We start from the raw sequence: 16,846 nt of genomic DNA, 5'->3' as shown, positions 1-16,846 counted from the left end.
ATAGGAGGCCCCCCAACAATTTCAAGATCTTGCACCTACCTACTTAGCACATAAAATGATATCTATTAAAGCATAAAAGTGCATAATCTCAGTAAGAATGTAGAATTTTATGATCATTACAATAACACTGAAAACATTAATTCTGTTTATTAATGATTTCACACCCATGAAATTCAAATAAAGTAGGGCTTTTACCTTACATACCCTATTTATGAAATGGATTCCTATTGCTTCATTATTCCTTTTCCAGTTTATTAAAATTGTTTAATAGTGCAGAACAAATGGAGAAATTATTCATGATATCCTGGAATATTTAATGCTAGCTCTTGCAGTGTCATTTTATGCCTAGAATAGAAGTTCTCAAACAGTGGTCCAGGAACCCCTGGAAGTCTCGAGACTCAGGAAGTCCAAACTCTAACAATACCAATATGTTATTTGCCTTTTTCACTCTTGTCCTATCATTAATAGACAGTTTTCCAAAGGCTATATGGCATGTAATATTACAATAGACTAAATACAAAGCAGATATGAGACTACCACCGCCTTCTCTTAGGCTAGTCACTAAAAAAAGGTAAAAATGTAAACTAACACCATTTCTTTAAACAAATTTTTTATTTTGGAAAATATGGTTAACTTTCATGATAAGTATGCAATTTATGTTAATATGTATAGATTTATTACTGTTATTTTTAAGTGACTTTTTAAAATTCTGTTTTACTTTCTAATACGGTATATATCTATAGATATAACCATGTAAACAAGAGCTCTTCAGTGTCCCAAGCAATTTTTAAGCATGTTAATGTGTCCTGGTGCCAAAAAGTTTGAAAGCTGCTAACCTAGAGTTTATTCAGTAGCTGGGGACACCAGCCGATTACCACACCATCACACTGTTGTGCAACCATCACCACCATCCCTGTCCAGAACTTTTTATCTTCCCAAACGGAAACTCTGTACCATGAAACAATAACTCCCCATTACTTCCTTCCCCCAAGCCCCTGACAACCACAGTTCTACTTTCTGTCTCTATGATTTTGGCTGCTATACGTAGCTCATTAAAGCAGAATTATGCAATATTTGTCCCCTTGTGTCTGGCTTATTTCATGTAGCATAATGTCTTCAAGGTTCATTACATGGTGGCATGTGTCAGAATTTTCTTCCTTTTCAAGGCTGAATAATATTCCATTGTATGTATGTTATACTTTGTTTATCCATTCATCCATCAATGGACATTTGAGTTGTTTTCACCTTTTGGCTATGGTGAATAGTGCTGCTGTGAACATCGGTATACAAATATCTCTTTGAGACCCTGCTTTCAATTTTGGAGGGTATATAATCACATGTGGAACTGCTGGAAAACATGGTAATTCCATGTTTGATTTTTTGACGAATCACCATACTGTTTTATACAGCAGCTACCCCATCTTAACATTCCCACCAGCAGTGCATAAGGGTTCCAATTTCACCACATCCTGGCCAACATTTGTTATTTTGTTTTTTGATAGTTGCCATTCTAACGAGTGTGAAGTCGTATCTCATTGTGATTTTTAATTGCATTTTCCTAGTGATTAGTGATATGGAGCATCATTTTATGTGCTTATTGGCCATCTGTATATCTTCTTTGGAGAAATTTCTATTCAAATCTTTTGTCCATTTTTTAATTGGGCTGTTTGATTTGTTGTTGTTGTTTTCAAGAGTTCTTTATATATTCTGGATACTAATCCCTTATTGGATATGTGCTTTGCAAATATTCTCTCCCGTTCTGTGGGTTGCCACTTTACTATGTTGATACTATTCTTTGATACATAAAAATTTCTCATTTTGATGAAATCCATGTTTATCTATGTTTTCTTTTGTTGCTGGTACTTTTGGTGTCATATCAATAAATTACTGTCATATCCAATGTCATGAGCTTTCTTCTATGTGTTTTTATAGTTTTAGGTTTTTGATCTATTTTAATTTTAATTTTTGGTATGAGGTAAGGGTCTAGCTTTAGTCTTTTGCATGTAGATATCCAGTCTTCCTAATATCATTTGTTGAAAAGACTGTCCTTAACTCTCTTTTTAAACATTGTATTTTTTTAATCAGAATTCAGAGTATTTGTAGTAGGCAGAATAATAACCCCCAAACAATGTTCACATCCTAATCCCCAGAGTTTTGAATATGTTATCTTACATGGCAAAGCAGAGTTAAGATTGATAGAATTAAGATTGTTAATTAGCTGCCTTTAAAATAGGGAGATCATCCTGGATTACCTGGGTGGGCCCAATATAATTATAAGAGTCCTTAAAAATAGAAGAGGGCACAGCACAGAAGAGGGAGAACCAGAGAGATGGCAGCATCAGAAGGGCTTGGTCCAGTGTTGCTAGCTTTGAAAATAGAGAAAGGAGGGCACAAACCAAGGAATGCAGGAGCTCTATGAGCTGGAAACAGCAAGGTCACTAGAGCCTCCAGAAGGAATGCAGCCCAGTGACATCTTGATTTTAGCCCAGTGAGACCAATCTTGGACTTTTAATCTCCAGAGCTGTAAGAGAGTCCATTTGCATTGCTTAAGCCACTAAGTTTGTGATTATTTGTTACAGCGGCAATGAGAAAGCAATACAGTATTATTTTTTCTAGGTATTGAATGTATTTTTTGAAATTATCAAAGAAAAACTGAAACTGAGTAGTTGCTGAACTTTAGATAATTGTTCCTTTACCACAAGAGATATTAGTTAATAACATACCTCTGTAAGGATAAGAATAATAATTATAACAATGTGAAGAGGCTGGAGTCATTGTATCTTTTATTGGCTATGTGTTTCACTTTTAGATACTATTAATTGACTTCCTGCTGTTAAAGAAGTCTGTACACTAAGGCTTTTTTCCAACTCACCTTTCCATACCTCCCAATTTTGGTAACATGTTATTTTTATGTTGTTAAATGTTGTAATATTTACAATCATTATATTTTGTTCTGAAATCATAATTTCTAGAGATCTTTTAGTCTTCAGAATTGGAAGATTATCTTCTAATTTTACCCTGGATTAAGAGATTCAATGCCCCACTAAACTTGTTACCATAGCGTATTAGTCCACTTGTATCACTATAATTATAAAGAATACCTGAGGATGGGTAATTTATAAAGAAAAGAGGTTTATTTTGGCTGAGGGTTCTGCAGGCTGTACAGCAAGTGTTGTGCCAGTGTCCACTTCTGGTGAGGGCCTCAGGAAGCTTAAAATCATAGCAGAAGGTGAAGGGGGAGTGGGTGTCACATGGTGAGACAGGGAACAAGAAGGGGGAAGAAGCTACACTCTTTTAAACAACCAGATCTCATCTGAACTCATCAAGTGAGAAATCACTCATTACTTTAGGGATGACATTAAGCCATTCATGAGGGATCTGCCTCTATGATCCAAATACCTCCCACCAGCCCAACCTCCAACATATTTGTCTGTTTATTTTCCATCGCCCCCAGTTGAATGGAGGCTCCATGGAGGCAGGGATTTGTGTCTGCTTTGTTCACTCCTGAATCCTCAGTGCACAGGACAGTGCCGGGCACATGTGAGTGCTCGAACAGTAGTTTTTGAGAGCATGAATAAGTTCATTTGCTGCTAAAGAATTTTTGCTTCTTTAAAAAAATAATTTCTAGCTCAAGTTTCCCAAAATGACTAGCAAAATACCTTGAACTTAGCAGTTTCTCAGTAAATATTTATGGATCTATACATCGATGTGTAAAGTTAAATACAATCACAAGGCTATATGTGATTAAAAATAGTAGAGATATAAAGTCCTATGGTAAGTGAGCAATTAGAAAAAACATTTCTGTTTGGACTGGCTGTGAAATATTCTGTAAGCCTTTAACAATAATGAAAATTAGTAAAATAGTAGTAAAATAATTATTAATCACTACATTCCAGCAACTTCTCTAAGTGCTTTTAAATTCCTCACAGTAATGCTATGACATCAATATTATTGTGGTTTCCATCTAACAGATGAGGAAACTGAGGCACAGAGGTTTATGGCATTTGACCCAAATGCCATAGTGATTGGCAAAGATAGAATTATAACCCAGACAGTCTGCCTAAATAACCTGTTCTCTTGACTGCTATACAAAAATGAGATAAAAGGGTTTATGTTTTTAAAGTGAATAAAGGAAATGCTTTGGTTTTAATGTTTGTGTCTCCCCTAAATTGATATGTTGACACTTAATCACCAATGTGATGATATTAGAAGTTGGAGCCTTTGAGGGGCGATGAGATTGTGAGAATGGAGGCTTCATGAATGGGATTAGTACCCTTATAAAAGATGCAGTGAGAAGTCATCATCTATGAACCAGAAAATAGGCCCTTGCCAGACACTGAATCTGCCAATGCATTGATCTTGGATTTCCCAGTCTCCAGAATGGTAATAAATAAATTTCTGTTGTTTATAAGCCACCTAGTCTATGGTATTTTGTTACAACAGCCTGAACAGACTAAGACAAGAAGTGTTTTAGTTTTCTAGGCCTGCTGTAATGAAGTCCCACAAATTTGGTGGTTTAAAACAACAGAAATTTATTCTCTCACAATTCTGGAGGTCAGAAGTCCAAAATCAAGGCACTGGCAGGGTTGGTTCCTTCTGGAAGCTCTGAGGAAGAATCTGTTCCAGGCCTCCCCTCCTTCCTGGCTTCTGGTGGCTGTTGGCAATCCTTGGTCTTCCTTGGCTTGTAGGTGCATTACTACAATCTCTTCACATCATCTTCTTTGTATTAATATATCTCTGTGTCTGTTTTATTTTCTCTTCTCTGATGAGGACTTGTCACTGGATTCAGGGCCCACTGTAATCCAGGGTGATCTCCCCCGAAGATCCTTACCTTAATTTTATCTGCAAAGATCTTTATTCCAAATAAGGTCACATTCTGAGGTTCCAAGCAGACATATCTTTTGGGGGTCATAATTCAACTCACTACAGGAAGTAATGAGACACTTTGGGGTAGAGGAAAACTTCACTGTAGGCTCTATAGGGCAGAACCAAGTCTGTCTTGCTCACTACTGGATTCCCTTTTCTCAGCAGAATGGATGCCTGATAAATATTTGTTGAAGATTGACTGTTGATGAAAGATAAAAGTGGTGCTCAGGCAATGCTTTTTCTAAAGCATATGAAAGGCAATTGCCTAGGAGCAGGAAAATCAATTAGGATTCAAAAGTGCAAGGATATAATGGTACCTACAAAGTACAAGGATAACAGCAATGTAAAATTCCTAAAAGAAAGGACTCCAGAATTCCTAAAAGGAAGCCCAGAAAGAAGAAAACAGGTAAATTTGAAGAGATTTCTACAGAGCCACGTAAGATAACCACTTTTGAAGCTCAAAGAGGCAAACTGCCACTTAAGAAAATAAAGTCTATTATACTAGGTTAGTGCAAAAGTAATTGCGGTTTTTGCCATTACTTTCAATGGCAAAAATTGAAATTGCTTTTGCACCAATCTAATAATAAATCTTTTAGAGGAAAAAGAAATACCACTGACTATTTTCTTATCACCTTAAAATCATACAATTTAATCACAAAGGAGCCAAAATAAATGGACATTGTTTAGGCCACACAAGCACTTTGGAGACATGAACTCACAAAATGCACTTCTATGTACCAGGCTATGTAAGAAACAGCTCATTACACAACTACACACAAGAGACACACTCACACTATGGCACTCCAGGCCAGCTCTAGTCCCAGTGTCAAGCCTCTATCTGCCTGTGTACCCTTCATTAACTCAGGGTTTGTTTATTTGCTCCTAGATGTCACTAATGACTGTTAGCTATTTTACCTGACCATCTCTAATTAAATTGTATTTTCTCTTCAGTCTTGTAAAATCAGCTGGTTTGAACACTTCTGACTCATTAACATGATCAACTGGTTTTTAATAAATGTAAGCTTTGTCTTTCACTGTGGGAAGGAATTATTATTAGGTAAACTCTGAAATACTTTATTTTCAATCTGTGTGACTTTTGGGGCTTTCACTTACTACACTATGGTCTGAGGCAGCATAATAGTATCACAGTGTTTGGTCCTAATATGCTCTGGAAGTAGGACTTCAACCAAAACACCTGTACTCATTTCTTCTATTTAGTGGAAAGCTGTCACAGCATAGAAGAGAAACCTCTGAAAAAAATTTGCAGATGGGGCTGGGCCCAGTTCAACAATACCTCCTTCATCTTTTACCTCTTTGCACTTCAGTGTCCTTCTCTATGAAAAAGGAGAAGAGTTATTGACACATGTTGTCAGTATTTGAGAATTTCAGTAGACCAATCCCTCATTCCAAGGAAGAACTGGAAAATGAGGGAAATAGAATCTTTTGTGAGTTTTAAGTTGAAATATAAGATCAACATTTAATAGTAGTTATAGTGATTTTTGAAACAGGTTTCCCACCAGAATCACCTGTGGAGCTTTTTCAAAATTTAGATACTTAGATTTTACTCTGGAACAGTGCTGCCCAATAAGACTTTCTTCGATGATACAATGTTCTAGAAGTATGCTGTCCAACACAGTACCCACTAACCACGTGTAATTATTAAGCACTTGAAATGTGACTAATGTGACTGAGGAACAGATTTTTAATTGTATTTAACTTTAATTAATTTAAAGTAACCACATGTGGCTAGTGGATTTCAAATCAGACAGCATACTTCTAGACAAATTGCTTTCAGTGTGTGCTCCTCAAACGCACAGCACCAGAAACAAGCACAGACTTTTCCTTGTCTTCAAAATCTATGCTATGAAAAAAACGCCTGCTGAAATTTCTTCATATTCCAACTAAAGGAGAAAATAATGGAAGTAATTCAAAGCAATTTGTCTAAAACCAGGAGTTCACTTATACATACAGCCTCTGAGGTAGAGTGGATAACAAATCCCTATGTATCAGGAAAATTACCTGATTTTATTATAAACCCAAAGCAGAGGATTACATTAAAATAAGCCACATGTATTACCTAAATATTTCCATTGCAAAAGTCATGGTTATGCCTACCAAGCTCTATATTTTAATCTATTGAGTTTGGCCTAAATCTCAAATGAGACTACAATGGAAAAATGGATACATATTCTGGTCCTTCTTATGCTCCTTAGCACAAAATATATTTACATTCATAATGTACTTAGAGTAAATAGATGGAAATTTTAACTGCTAGTGTATGGGCTCTAAACGGCTGGCAAAGGAGCGTCTTCTAAGGAAAGAACTTTGTCCCAGGTCCTACTTCTGGATATAACAGTGGTATCCCTGATGCACCAACAGGAGGGCAATGCCTTCCTTGGCATGAATTAGGTCATTAACAGTTTGCTGCACTCTCCCTACATTATCTTGATACACATTTGTAGGGCCTTGGCTCTAATTCTGGGGGCTGTCTACAGACCTGACGAAGATGATAATTTATTTTGGTACTAAGTTCACTGGCCCAGATAGGCATCATTAAGACCATCATTTGATATGCAGAACTAATCAGCCAAAGTGATTTTATATTTTTCATAAATGCAAAAACAATAGCAAATAAAAATACTGTATTCTAAATTATTCTTAATGCATATAGTGAAGGTGTTTATGGGCTAAAATTATAAGGTTTCCTGGTGATTAAAGTTGAAATACTATTGATCATCATTTCAAAGGTTTTATGTGAAACTTGAGAAAATATTGCAACTTGCTTTGACACTGATTATACTCCTTTAGTAAAAAATCGTTGTGTACTTTCTGTTTCACGTGCTGTGCTAAGCTTTGTGTATCATCTTATTTGTTCCTCACTAAACCCCTGCAAAGTGGGTGTGATTATTCCCATTATACAGATGAGAAAACTGAGGCTTGGGAATATTAAATTTTTTGTCCAGGTCCACATAGTTGGTAAATGCCATAAGTAAGGAAAAGACAAAGTCTGGCCCCAAATCTCTTTAAAGTATACCAGTGGCCATCAGTTTAGTGGATTTTTCTGAAATGTGTACGAATATTCCAGAAATTTTAGTCATTCTTACTTTGAACATATTGGAGGTACAGTTACTTTAAGTCAGAGAAAACTACTGAATTATAGACTGTTATCGAAATACTCTTTTACCATCTCAAGCATATGGAATGGCTCAAAGGAACCACTATCTATGAATCATCTGTGGAAGTCTGCTTCTCAGGTCTTTCAAGAATTTGATGATTAGCTGCCAGGCATGCAGTGAACCCAGCGCCTCCAACTGTAAGATATTGGGGATCAGTTGAGCATTTGAGTTGGTGGGGGACAGTAGGGCATAGCATTTCTGTCCAATATGGGATTCCTCTATGGGAAATCTTTGAACCAGTAAAAGCTGGTTCAAAGCCACCCATTGGGCTGAATGAGGCTGTCTCAGAGCTCCAGTGCTGTCTGAGACTCTTCTTGCCCAGTCTGTTTTCCTTCCTGCTTGCCTTTCACAGGTGTCAGACCTGCATCATAGTCTGAAGGTTCTCTGCCTACTCCCAATCTTTCTATCAGTTTTCTTTCAACAGACATTACCCTAATACAGCTCTTATACTTCTAACTCTGTCTTATTATCTGCTTTCCAGAGGATCCAGCCAACACAACCACTAAAAAAATATTTTCACGTAATGGCCCTACTAGGCCTGTTATTAAAAAATAGTGATTCAACCAATATTTGCTAATGTTCTGTCATATGGAAAGTGCTGTCATGAATTCCATGGGGAGACTAACTGATACAAACAAAAGAAACAAGTGTGCACCTGTAATACAGACTATACTTCATACAACCCTTTAATTCCCAGTAGTTCTTAGGCAGGACACATCCCAAGGAGTCTTGGGAGGATTACTCTGGTGACCCTTCTATTAAAGGATGGCTGGCCATTTCTATTAAATTAAATACTATTCTATAGTTACTGCAGAAGAACAAACCATATTTTTAAACTGTTGGTGACTTACCTAAAATATTATTTAAATGTAGGGGTATCAATAAAGAAAGATGCAACAGCTAGGGGACTCAAAAAGTATGCATGGAGAATTCTTTTTCCTTATTTCAGAAATTCCTTTATTTTTCATTTTTCCAGTATTCATCTAGCGAAATTAGATTACAGTCTCCTTTAAGAAGAAAGAGAAAAATTTTATAGATGAACAGTGATGCATACAACTTATCCTCTCCTGGCAACTTGTTATTCTACTGCTTCCCCAACTGAATTAATCTCTGTGTGAAATGTATGCTGTTTAAGATAAAAAGCATTCGTGTTCTTAATAGGATTTTTCCCTAGGTTTAGTCATTCATTCAACAAATACTTAGCAACACCAACTCTGAACTAGTTACTGTATAAGTAGGTAGGAATAAAATGGTGAGCAAGACGGACATGGTCCATACTCTTTTGGGTTTAGAGTCTAGCTCAGTCCTTTTCAAACTTTAATGTGCCTACGAATCACTGAGATGTTGTTAAAAATGCATCTTCTGATCTAGGAAGTCTGAAGTGAAGTCCGAGATTCTGCATTTCTAACAAATTCTCAGGATGCTAGTGATTGTAATCCACAGGTCACACTTTGAGTAACAAAGAACTAGTTTATTGACTCTAAGTTGCTGTGGTATGATACATTCCTATACTGTGAGTACTTCCTCTGACATTTTTGAATCAATGAATATTGCCAATATAATGGAAAATACATGTTTTTACCATGATGCCTGCTGGATGGAATTTTGAGCTGAGAGAGCAATGATTATAGGAATATGATTTACTGAGAGCAAAAAGTAAGAGGTGAGGCATCGAATGACATCATGATGGCACCAAAGAATCATGGAGTTCCTAGGGACAGGTAAGAAGATGGCCTCTGCGATTATAAAAAGTCGAGAAACAACAGATGCTGGCAAGGCTGTAGGGAAATAGGAATGCTTTTACACTGTTGGTGGGAATACAAATTAGTACAACCATTGTGGAAGACAGTGTGGCGATTCCTCAAAGGCCTAGAACCAGAAATACCATCTGACCCAGCAATCCCATTACCAGTATATACCCAAAGGAATATAAATCATTCTGTTACACATGTATGTTTATTGCAGCACTATTCACAATAGCAAAGATATGGAATCAACCCAAATGTCCATCAATGATAGACTGGATAAAGAAAATGTGATACATATACACCATGGAATACTATGCAGCCATAAAAAGGAATGAGTTCATGTCCTTTGCAGGGACATGGATGGAGCTGGAAGCCATTATCCTCAGCAAACTAACACAGGAACAGAAAACCAAACACCACATGTTCTCACTTATAAGTTGGAGCTGAGCAATGAGAACACATGGACACAGGGAGGGGAAAAACACACACTGGGGCCTGTCGTGGGGCCAGGGGGAGGGAGAGAATCAGGATAAATAGCTAATGCATATGGGGTTGAATACCTAGGTGATGGGTTGACAAGTGCCATAAACCACCATGGCACATGTTTACTTATGTAACAAACCTGCACATCCTGCACACATATCCCAGAACTTTAAATTTTATTTAATTTTCAAAAAGAAGTTGGCCTGTGAACATGTTAGCATAGTCAGGGCAATGACCTACTCTCCTCAAAAACGGCACAGAGCTAAAGGGGCCAAGGGAAACATTTTAAAATTTTTTCTAAAATCTGCTCTTTCTTAATCGGTAGTCACCTTTCAACCCTCTCAAATATACCACTAAAATTTTTCATTTGGGATGTCAAAAACACACAAAGGTTGGTCCTGTTCAAAATGTATAATCTCACAAATAAAAGGAGGCAAAATTTATTTGACTAGACACCATATGCTCATAAGCAACTGCTTATGCAAATTGTCAAATTATTATATCTTAAAATGGATTTGTGGGAGGTAGAGGGTGGAAGGAAAGAAGCAGGTTAATTTAGTTTTATGCTATTTGAAGCCAAGAAAACAGGTCATGTGGAATTGAGCTGGAAGAAGGGTTGAGTTTTTTCATTTCTTCTAGAGTCAAAAGAGAAAATCAATCTGAGATATAAAAAAGGGTAAAGTCTCTTTGATTTCTACAACCCAAAATGCCCAGGCGCCAATGCATGCAATGAAAGACTGCAGGCATCTTAAACTCACCTACAAATATTTACTTTGCCAGCTAATCTTCAATAGTAAGAAGAACTCCCATTAATAATTTAAACGAGCCTTGGCCAGAAAAAAAATTCAGACAAATGAAGGGGTTAGCAGGAAAGGATCATCAAGGTTAGCTGTAAAGGTAGGTAGGTATGTTTATACTACACATTCATATAGATATATCCCCACATGTGGATGCCAATGCACAGAACAATGAGATGGGTTTGCAAGAAACCCATCCTGCAAGATCAGAGACAAGTCTACCTGGTGAGTTGTAAATGCTGGCGACTTCGCATACTTCCCTGAAGACAGAAGTGGAAAATTGACGATAAAGGAGAGAATAAGTCAAATTCATTATACTGCTCACACTTATACACACTATTATGAAATGCAACGATCATTTTGGATCTTTTTAGAGGTTTCCTATTTTTCTTTTTTTGAGTTTTTTAGAAGCAAGAGAAAAAGAGAAGTCAGTTGAAAATGTTGTTACTGATGAGTGAAAAAGATATTAGGTTTTGCTGCCATAGTTACTTGCCAGAAAGTTCTTTTTTCTTTTCTTTTTTCTTTTTTTTTCTGGAGATGTGCTATTTCACTTCAAAAAATGAAAGAGTTTGACAGGTGATTCTAGGGGATCTCTCACTTACAACAATTAGTGTCTGGTACTGAGGTGGCCCTTAATGTCACAAAACAAAATAGGAAGTTCCTTTATAAAAATCAAAGAATATTAATTAAAATGCCTATCATAAATTTCTAAATTAAAGTCTGGCCTAAACACCAAAGCAAGCTATTTCAATCACTTCAACAAAAAAAACTAGCATATGAATCAAAGATGGTGGTTATTTGACTGGAAGCAGACATAATCCAATATAGCTCTATTAGTTTTCTACGTCTACTGTGACAAATGACCACAAATTTTGTGATTTAACATAACACAAAGTTATCTTTTCTTTTTCTTTTTTTTTTTTTTTTTTGAGGTGGAGTCTCGCTCTGTCGCCCAGGCTGAAGTGCAGTGGTGCGATCTCAGCTCACTGCAAGTTCTGCCTCCTGAGTTCACGCCATTCTCCTGCCTCAGCCTCCCAAGTAGCTGGGACTACAGGTGCCCGCCACCACACCCTGCTGATTTTTTGTATTTTTAGTAGAGATGGGGTTTCATCGTGTTAGCCAGGATGGTCTCCATCTCCTGACCTTGTGATCTGCCCGCCTTGGCCTCCCAAAGTGCTGGGATTACAGGCGTGAGCCATTGCGCCCAGCCAACACAAAGTTATCTTTTAGTTCTGTAGATCAGAAGTCTGACATGGATCTCACCAAGCTAAGATACACTTGTTGGCAGGGTGCCTTCCTTTCTGGGGGATCCAAGGAGGAAGAATCCATTTCCTTCCCTTTTCTAGCTTCTAAAGGTCACCTGCTTTCCTTGGCTCATTGTCTCCTTCCTCCATCTTCAAAGCTAGCAATGTTGGGCCAATTCCTTGTCTCACTGCCATCTCTCTGGTTCTCCCCTGTCTGCCTCCCTCTTCTACTTCTAAGAACCCTTGTGGCACTGAGCACATCCAAATAATCAGAATAATCTCCCTATCTGATTAGCAACCTTAGTTCCATCTGTAACCTTAATTCATTCCCCTCTGTCATGTAACTTAACATATTCACAGGTTCCAAGGATTAGGACAGCCTTAGGACATCAGGATTTTAAGGACATCTTTGGAGCCCATTCTTCTTCCTACAATAATAACTTTCGTTAGCTGGCAGAAATGAGGAGCTAAGAAAGACTGTAAATATTGCCCTTACAAATATAACCCTGTTCTCCAGCAGTTCTAGCAAGGCTTCATATGGCCCCAATATAGAATTTTACATATTATAGACTGAATTAAGAGATTCAAGAACCAACTTAATAAATGTCTCACATATATTGCACATTTGAACACCTCTGAAATGGAGATGCATTTTAAAATAGATGGCATATCATAATTTCATGGACAGTAGTTTTATTAATGATATATAATATAATGATTCATTTCAAAATTGATGGTGTCTTTGATTCTGTAAAGTACAATATGATATTTCTCAATTGTATTGGTCAGGCTAGGCTACACTTGCTGCTGTAACAAATACACCTGCTGACCTAGGTAACAAGGGATTTATAGCTCATTCCTTTTTTAATTATATTTTGCTTTTTAGGTTTAATCAGGAAATTTAAAACTAAATAAAATATTGTTTTTGTCATCAGTTTTATGATAGAATATGAAGAAATAAGCCTATTTTATAATAGTTCATTTTGGTACAAGTCAATATATTCTTTTGTAAAAGAATAAAGGTATTAGTTTCTCTAATTGGAACATAAATTTCACATCATTCAATTATATATTTGGGTTTTGTTCATTACCCTAATTTCAGAGTCAGGTAACTAAGATAGATTGTTGTGGTAAGATCAGTAGTGTTCACCCATGTCTGATTCTCTCCTCCTTGGGCACAGGAAAGACTGTACTTCCCAGGCCCTTGGTGGAAAGTTGGGCCACATGACTAGTTTTAGTCAATGAAATTGCGAGGAAGTAATTTTCAAGCTGAAGAATTTATGTGTGGGTGTGCTACTTCCAATCTACTTCTGCTGCTTGTGGGAACATTGAAAGCCAAATGCTGAGATGGTGGTGGTATAAAATAGAAGAAGCCTTGGTCCTTAGTCACTGCACAGGGAATATCTGCCCTGAGAGATTCTTTCCCACATAGGACTTTATAGGAATGAGCTATAAATCCCTTGTTACCTAGGTCAATAGGTGTATTTGTTACAGCAGCAAGTGTAGCCTAGCCTGACCAATACAATTGAGAAATATCATATTGTACTTTACAAAATCAAAGACACCATCAATTTTGAAATGAATCATTATATTATATATCATTAATAAAACTACTGTCCATGAAATTATGATATGCCATCTATTTTAAGATGCATCTCCATTTCAGAGGTGTTCAAATGTGCAAAACTGTGTATTTTAGACTGGATGAAATATGGTATATGTCTAGTTGTAAGGAAACCTAGAAAATTTTAAGACTTGCCTCATTTTCTAATAAGAATATCAAACTTGAATGTTGAACTATTAGGAGTATAAGTCAAACAGATAAATTTCTATTTATAATACATTGTTAATTTAGTAACAAATTTAAACTTATGTTCCCATATTATATAAAATATTTAGAGCTACTGCTTTTTTCCCACTCTGAAATTTCATGAAATACAATTATTTAAACTCCTCACATGCATACAGACTAAGTGTCCTTGTCATGACTATGAGTTGTGCAACTCCTTACTTCCAGCTCATATTTTTCAGATAAAGCTCTCCTTGAAATCTGCATAGGAAACTGTCAGTACAAGTTCTATCCTTTTCTTGGCCTGTCTGTGCTATTGTAACAAAATACCACGGACTGGGTAATTTATAAAGAACAGAAATTTATTTCTCACAGTCCTGGAGGCTGGGAAGTCCAAGATCAAGGCAACAGCAGGTTCAGTTGTGTGGTAAGGGCTGCTCTCTGCTGCCAATATGGCGTATTATTGCTTGATCCTCTGCAGTGAAGGAACACTGTGTCCTCACATGGTGGAAGGTAGAAGAACAAGAGGGATGAACTCACTCCATCAAGCCCTTTGATAAGGGCACTTAATCCCATTCATAAGGAGGGAGTCCTCATGAGTGAATTGCCTCTTAATGACCCCACCTCTTAATACTATCACACTGCCAACAACTGAGTTTTTGAGAGCAGACATTCAAGCCATAACAATCTTAAAGTACAAGTACAGTCATGCACTGCATAATGACGTATCAGTCAACAACGAACCACATATACAGTGATGGTCCCATAAGATAATAATTAAACTAAAAAATTCCTATTACCTAGTGATGCAGTGTAAACACACATACTGCACTGTCAGTCATATAAAAGTATAGGGCATACAAGCATGTACAATATAATCGTAATTATGTTACTACTTTACATATTTACTATACTATACTATTAACATTATTTTATAGTATACTCCTTCTACTTATTTAAAAAATGTTAACTGTAAAACCTTCAGGAGATATTCCAGAGGAAGGCATTGTTATCATAGGAGGTGACAGCTCCCTGCATGTTATCGTCCATGGAGATCTCCCAGTGGGACGAGATATGGAGGTGAAAGGCAGAAGGCCTAGGCTAATATGTGTGTTCGTGACTTCGTTTTTAACAAAAAAATTCAAAAGTTAAAAAAATTAATGTTAAAAATAGAAAATGCTTATAGAATGATATAAAAAAGAAAATATTCTTGTACAGCTGTACAATGTGTTTGTGTTTTAAGCCAAGTGTTATAAAATAATCAAAAAGTTTTTAAAATTAAATTGTATAAAGTAAAAAAATTACAGTAAGCTGAGGTTAATTTATTGTTGAAGAAAAATATTTTAAAAATAAATTTAGTATAGCCTAAGTGTTATATATATAGTGCTTATATATAAAGTCTACAGTAGTAAACAGTAGTGAATATCCTAGACCTTCACATTCACTCACCACTCACTCACTGACTCACCCATGGCAACTTCCAGTCCTGCAAGCTCCATTCATGATAAGTGCCCTATACAGGTGTACCATCTTTTATATTGTGTTTTTACTGTCTATTTTCTATGTTTAGATATACAAATACTTACCACTGTGTTACAATTGCCTACAATATGCAGGACAGTAATATGCTGTACAGGTTTGTAGTGTAGGAGCAACAAGCTATACCATAGAGCCTAGATGCGCATTAGGCTATAACATCTAGGTATGTGCAAGTATACTCTCTGATGTTTGCTTAAGGATGAAATTGCCTAATGACACATTTCTCAGAACATATTCCTGTCATTAAGCAGTACATGCTGTATTCATGTGAGTGATATTTGAATAGGTTTTTTGTATGTTGTTGTTCATCCTGTGTCTGTAATTTTTATAATATAACTACTTACTATTCTTTTTAAAGTGCTTTTCAAAGACTTGTTAACAAAGACATCCCAGTTTTTCAACCTACACTAGGGCAAGAGTCAGGTTCACAACCTCAGTACTGTAAGGCAGCATAGGATATGTTCTAAGAAAGGAGAAAAATGATCAGGGAGATTAGTCAAAGAGTCCTGGTAGGAGACATCTTCTGATGACGAATCAAGGAGGACGTCTTTGAGCTGGGTCTTAAAAGATTAAGTTCAATTCTAACAAGTAGACAAGAGGTGATAAGCACCATCTAACCATTCTATATCTGTCTTGGTAGTAATAGCTCCTGTCACTGATTGAGCGAAATACAGTAACAGACATGTATGTTACTGTATGTTAACATATGTGTTATATCAAATACATGTTGTCTCACTTAATACAGTAAATTTTTCAGATTGGTATTACTAACTGCATTTTATTGATGAAAAATAAATTTGAAAACTGCAGATGACAGAAATTATGTTCCTTAAAATCACAGTGCGATCACATGGGAAAGTCAGGACTCAAAGGCAGATCTGAAAGATTCCCTTTCATATGGCAGCTTAGCTTTCTTTGGCCATCATAACAATGTTCTCCAAGTGGTAAGCACATAAGTATGGAGCACAACTGTGAAACCTGCATGCATGGAAAATAAATTCATCAACTAAAGGAAAACCATACCGTGGTATGTGCAGAGCACTGTCTGAAACACACATTCTATACGGTTTTACTCTATTACATTTGTTTCTATCCAACCTTAAAGCTATGATTGATACTTATTTAATTTTCTGCTTAATTGATTTGTTCCAAATCTGAGCCATGATGACCCAAGCAAGGCCACTTAAGGATGCCCTCTGCCTTA

The 16,846-nt window shown here is 36.5% G+C and overlaps 1 protein-coding gene across 43 annotated transcripts in view; it reads right to left on the bottom strand.

Moving 5' to 3' along the window:
* Nucleotides 1-16,846, bottom strand: part of NEK11 (NIMA related kinase 11) — a 328,327-nt gene that overhangs the window by 161,068 nt on the left and 150,413 nt on the right. Inside the window, exon 14 of one of the 43 annotated variants that reach the window (XM_055110457.2) lies at nt 8,976-9,049. The exons of the other annotated variants lie outside the window; for them this stretch is intronic. Within the exon in view, the coding sequence (XP_054966432.1) occupies nt 9,000-9,049 (50 nt within the window). The 3' untranslated portion in view covers nt 8,976-8,999. Of the gene's footprint in view, nt 1-8,975; nt 9,050-16,846 lie in introns of those variants that run through there. 43 annotated transcript variants of the gene reach the window in all.

This window comes from Pan paniscus, chromosome 2 (assembly GCF_029289425.2).
Source record: "Pan paniscus chromosome 2, NHGRI_mPanPan1-v2.0_pri, whole genome shotgun sequence".
Classification (NCBI taxonomy): Eukaryota; Metazoa; Chordata; class Mammalia; order Primates; family Hominidae; genus Pan; species Pan paniscus.
Note: the sequence above shows the minus strand (reverse complement) of the source record. Positions and strands in the feature narration are given on the sequence as shown.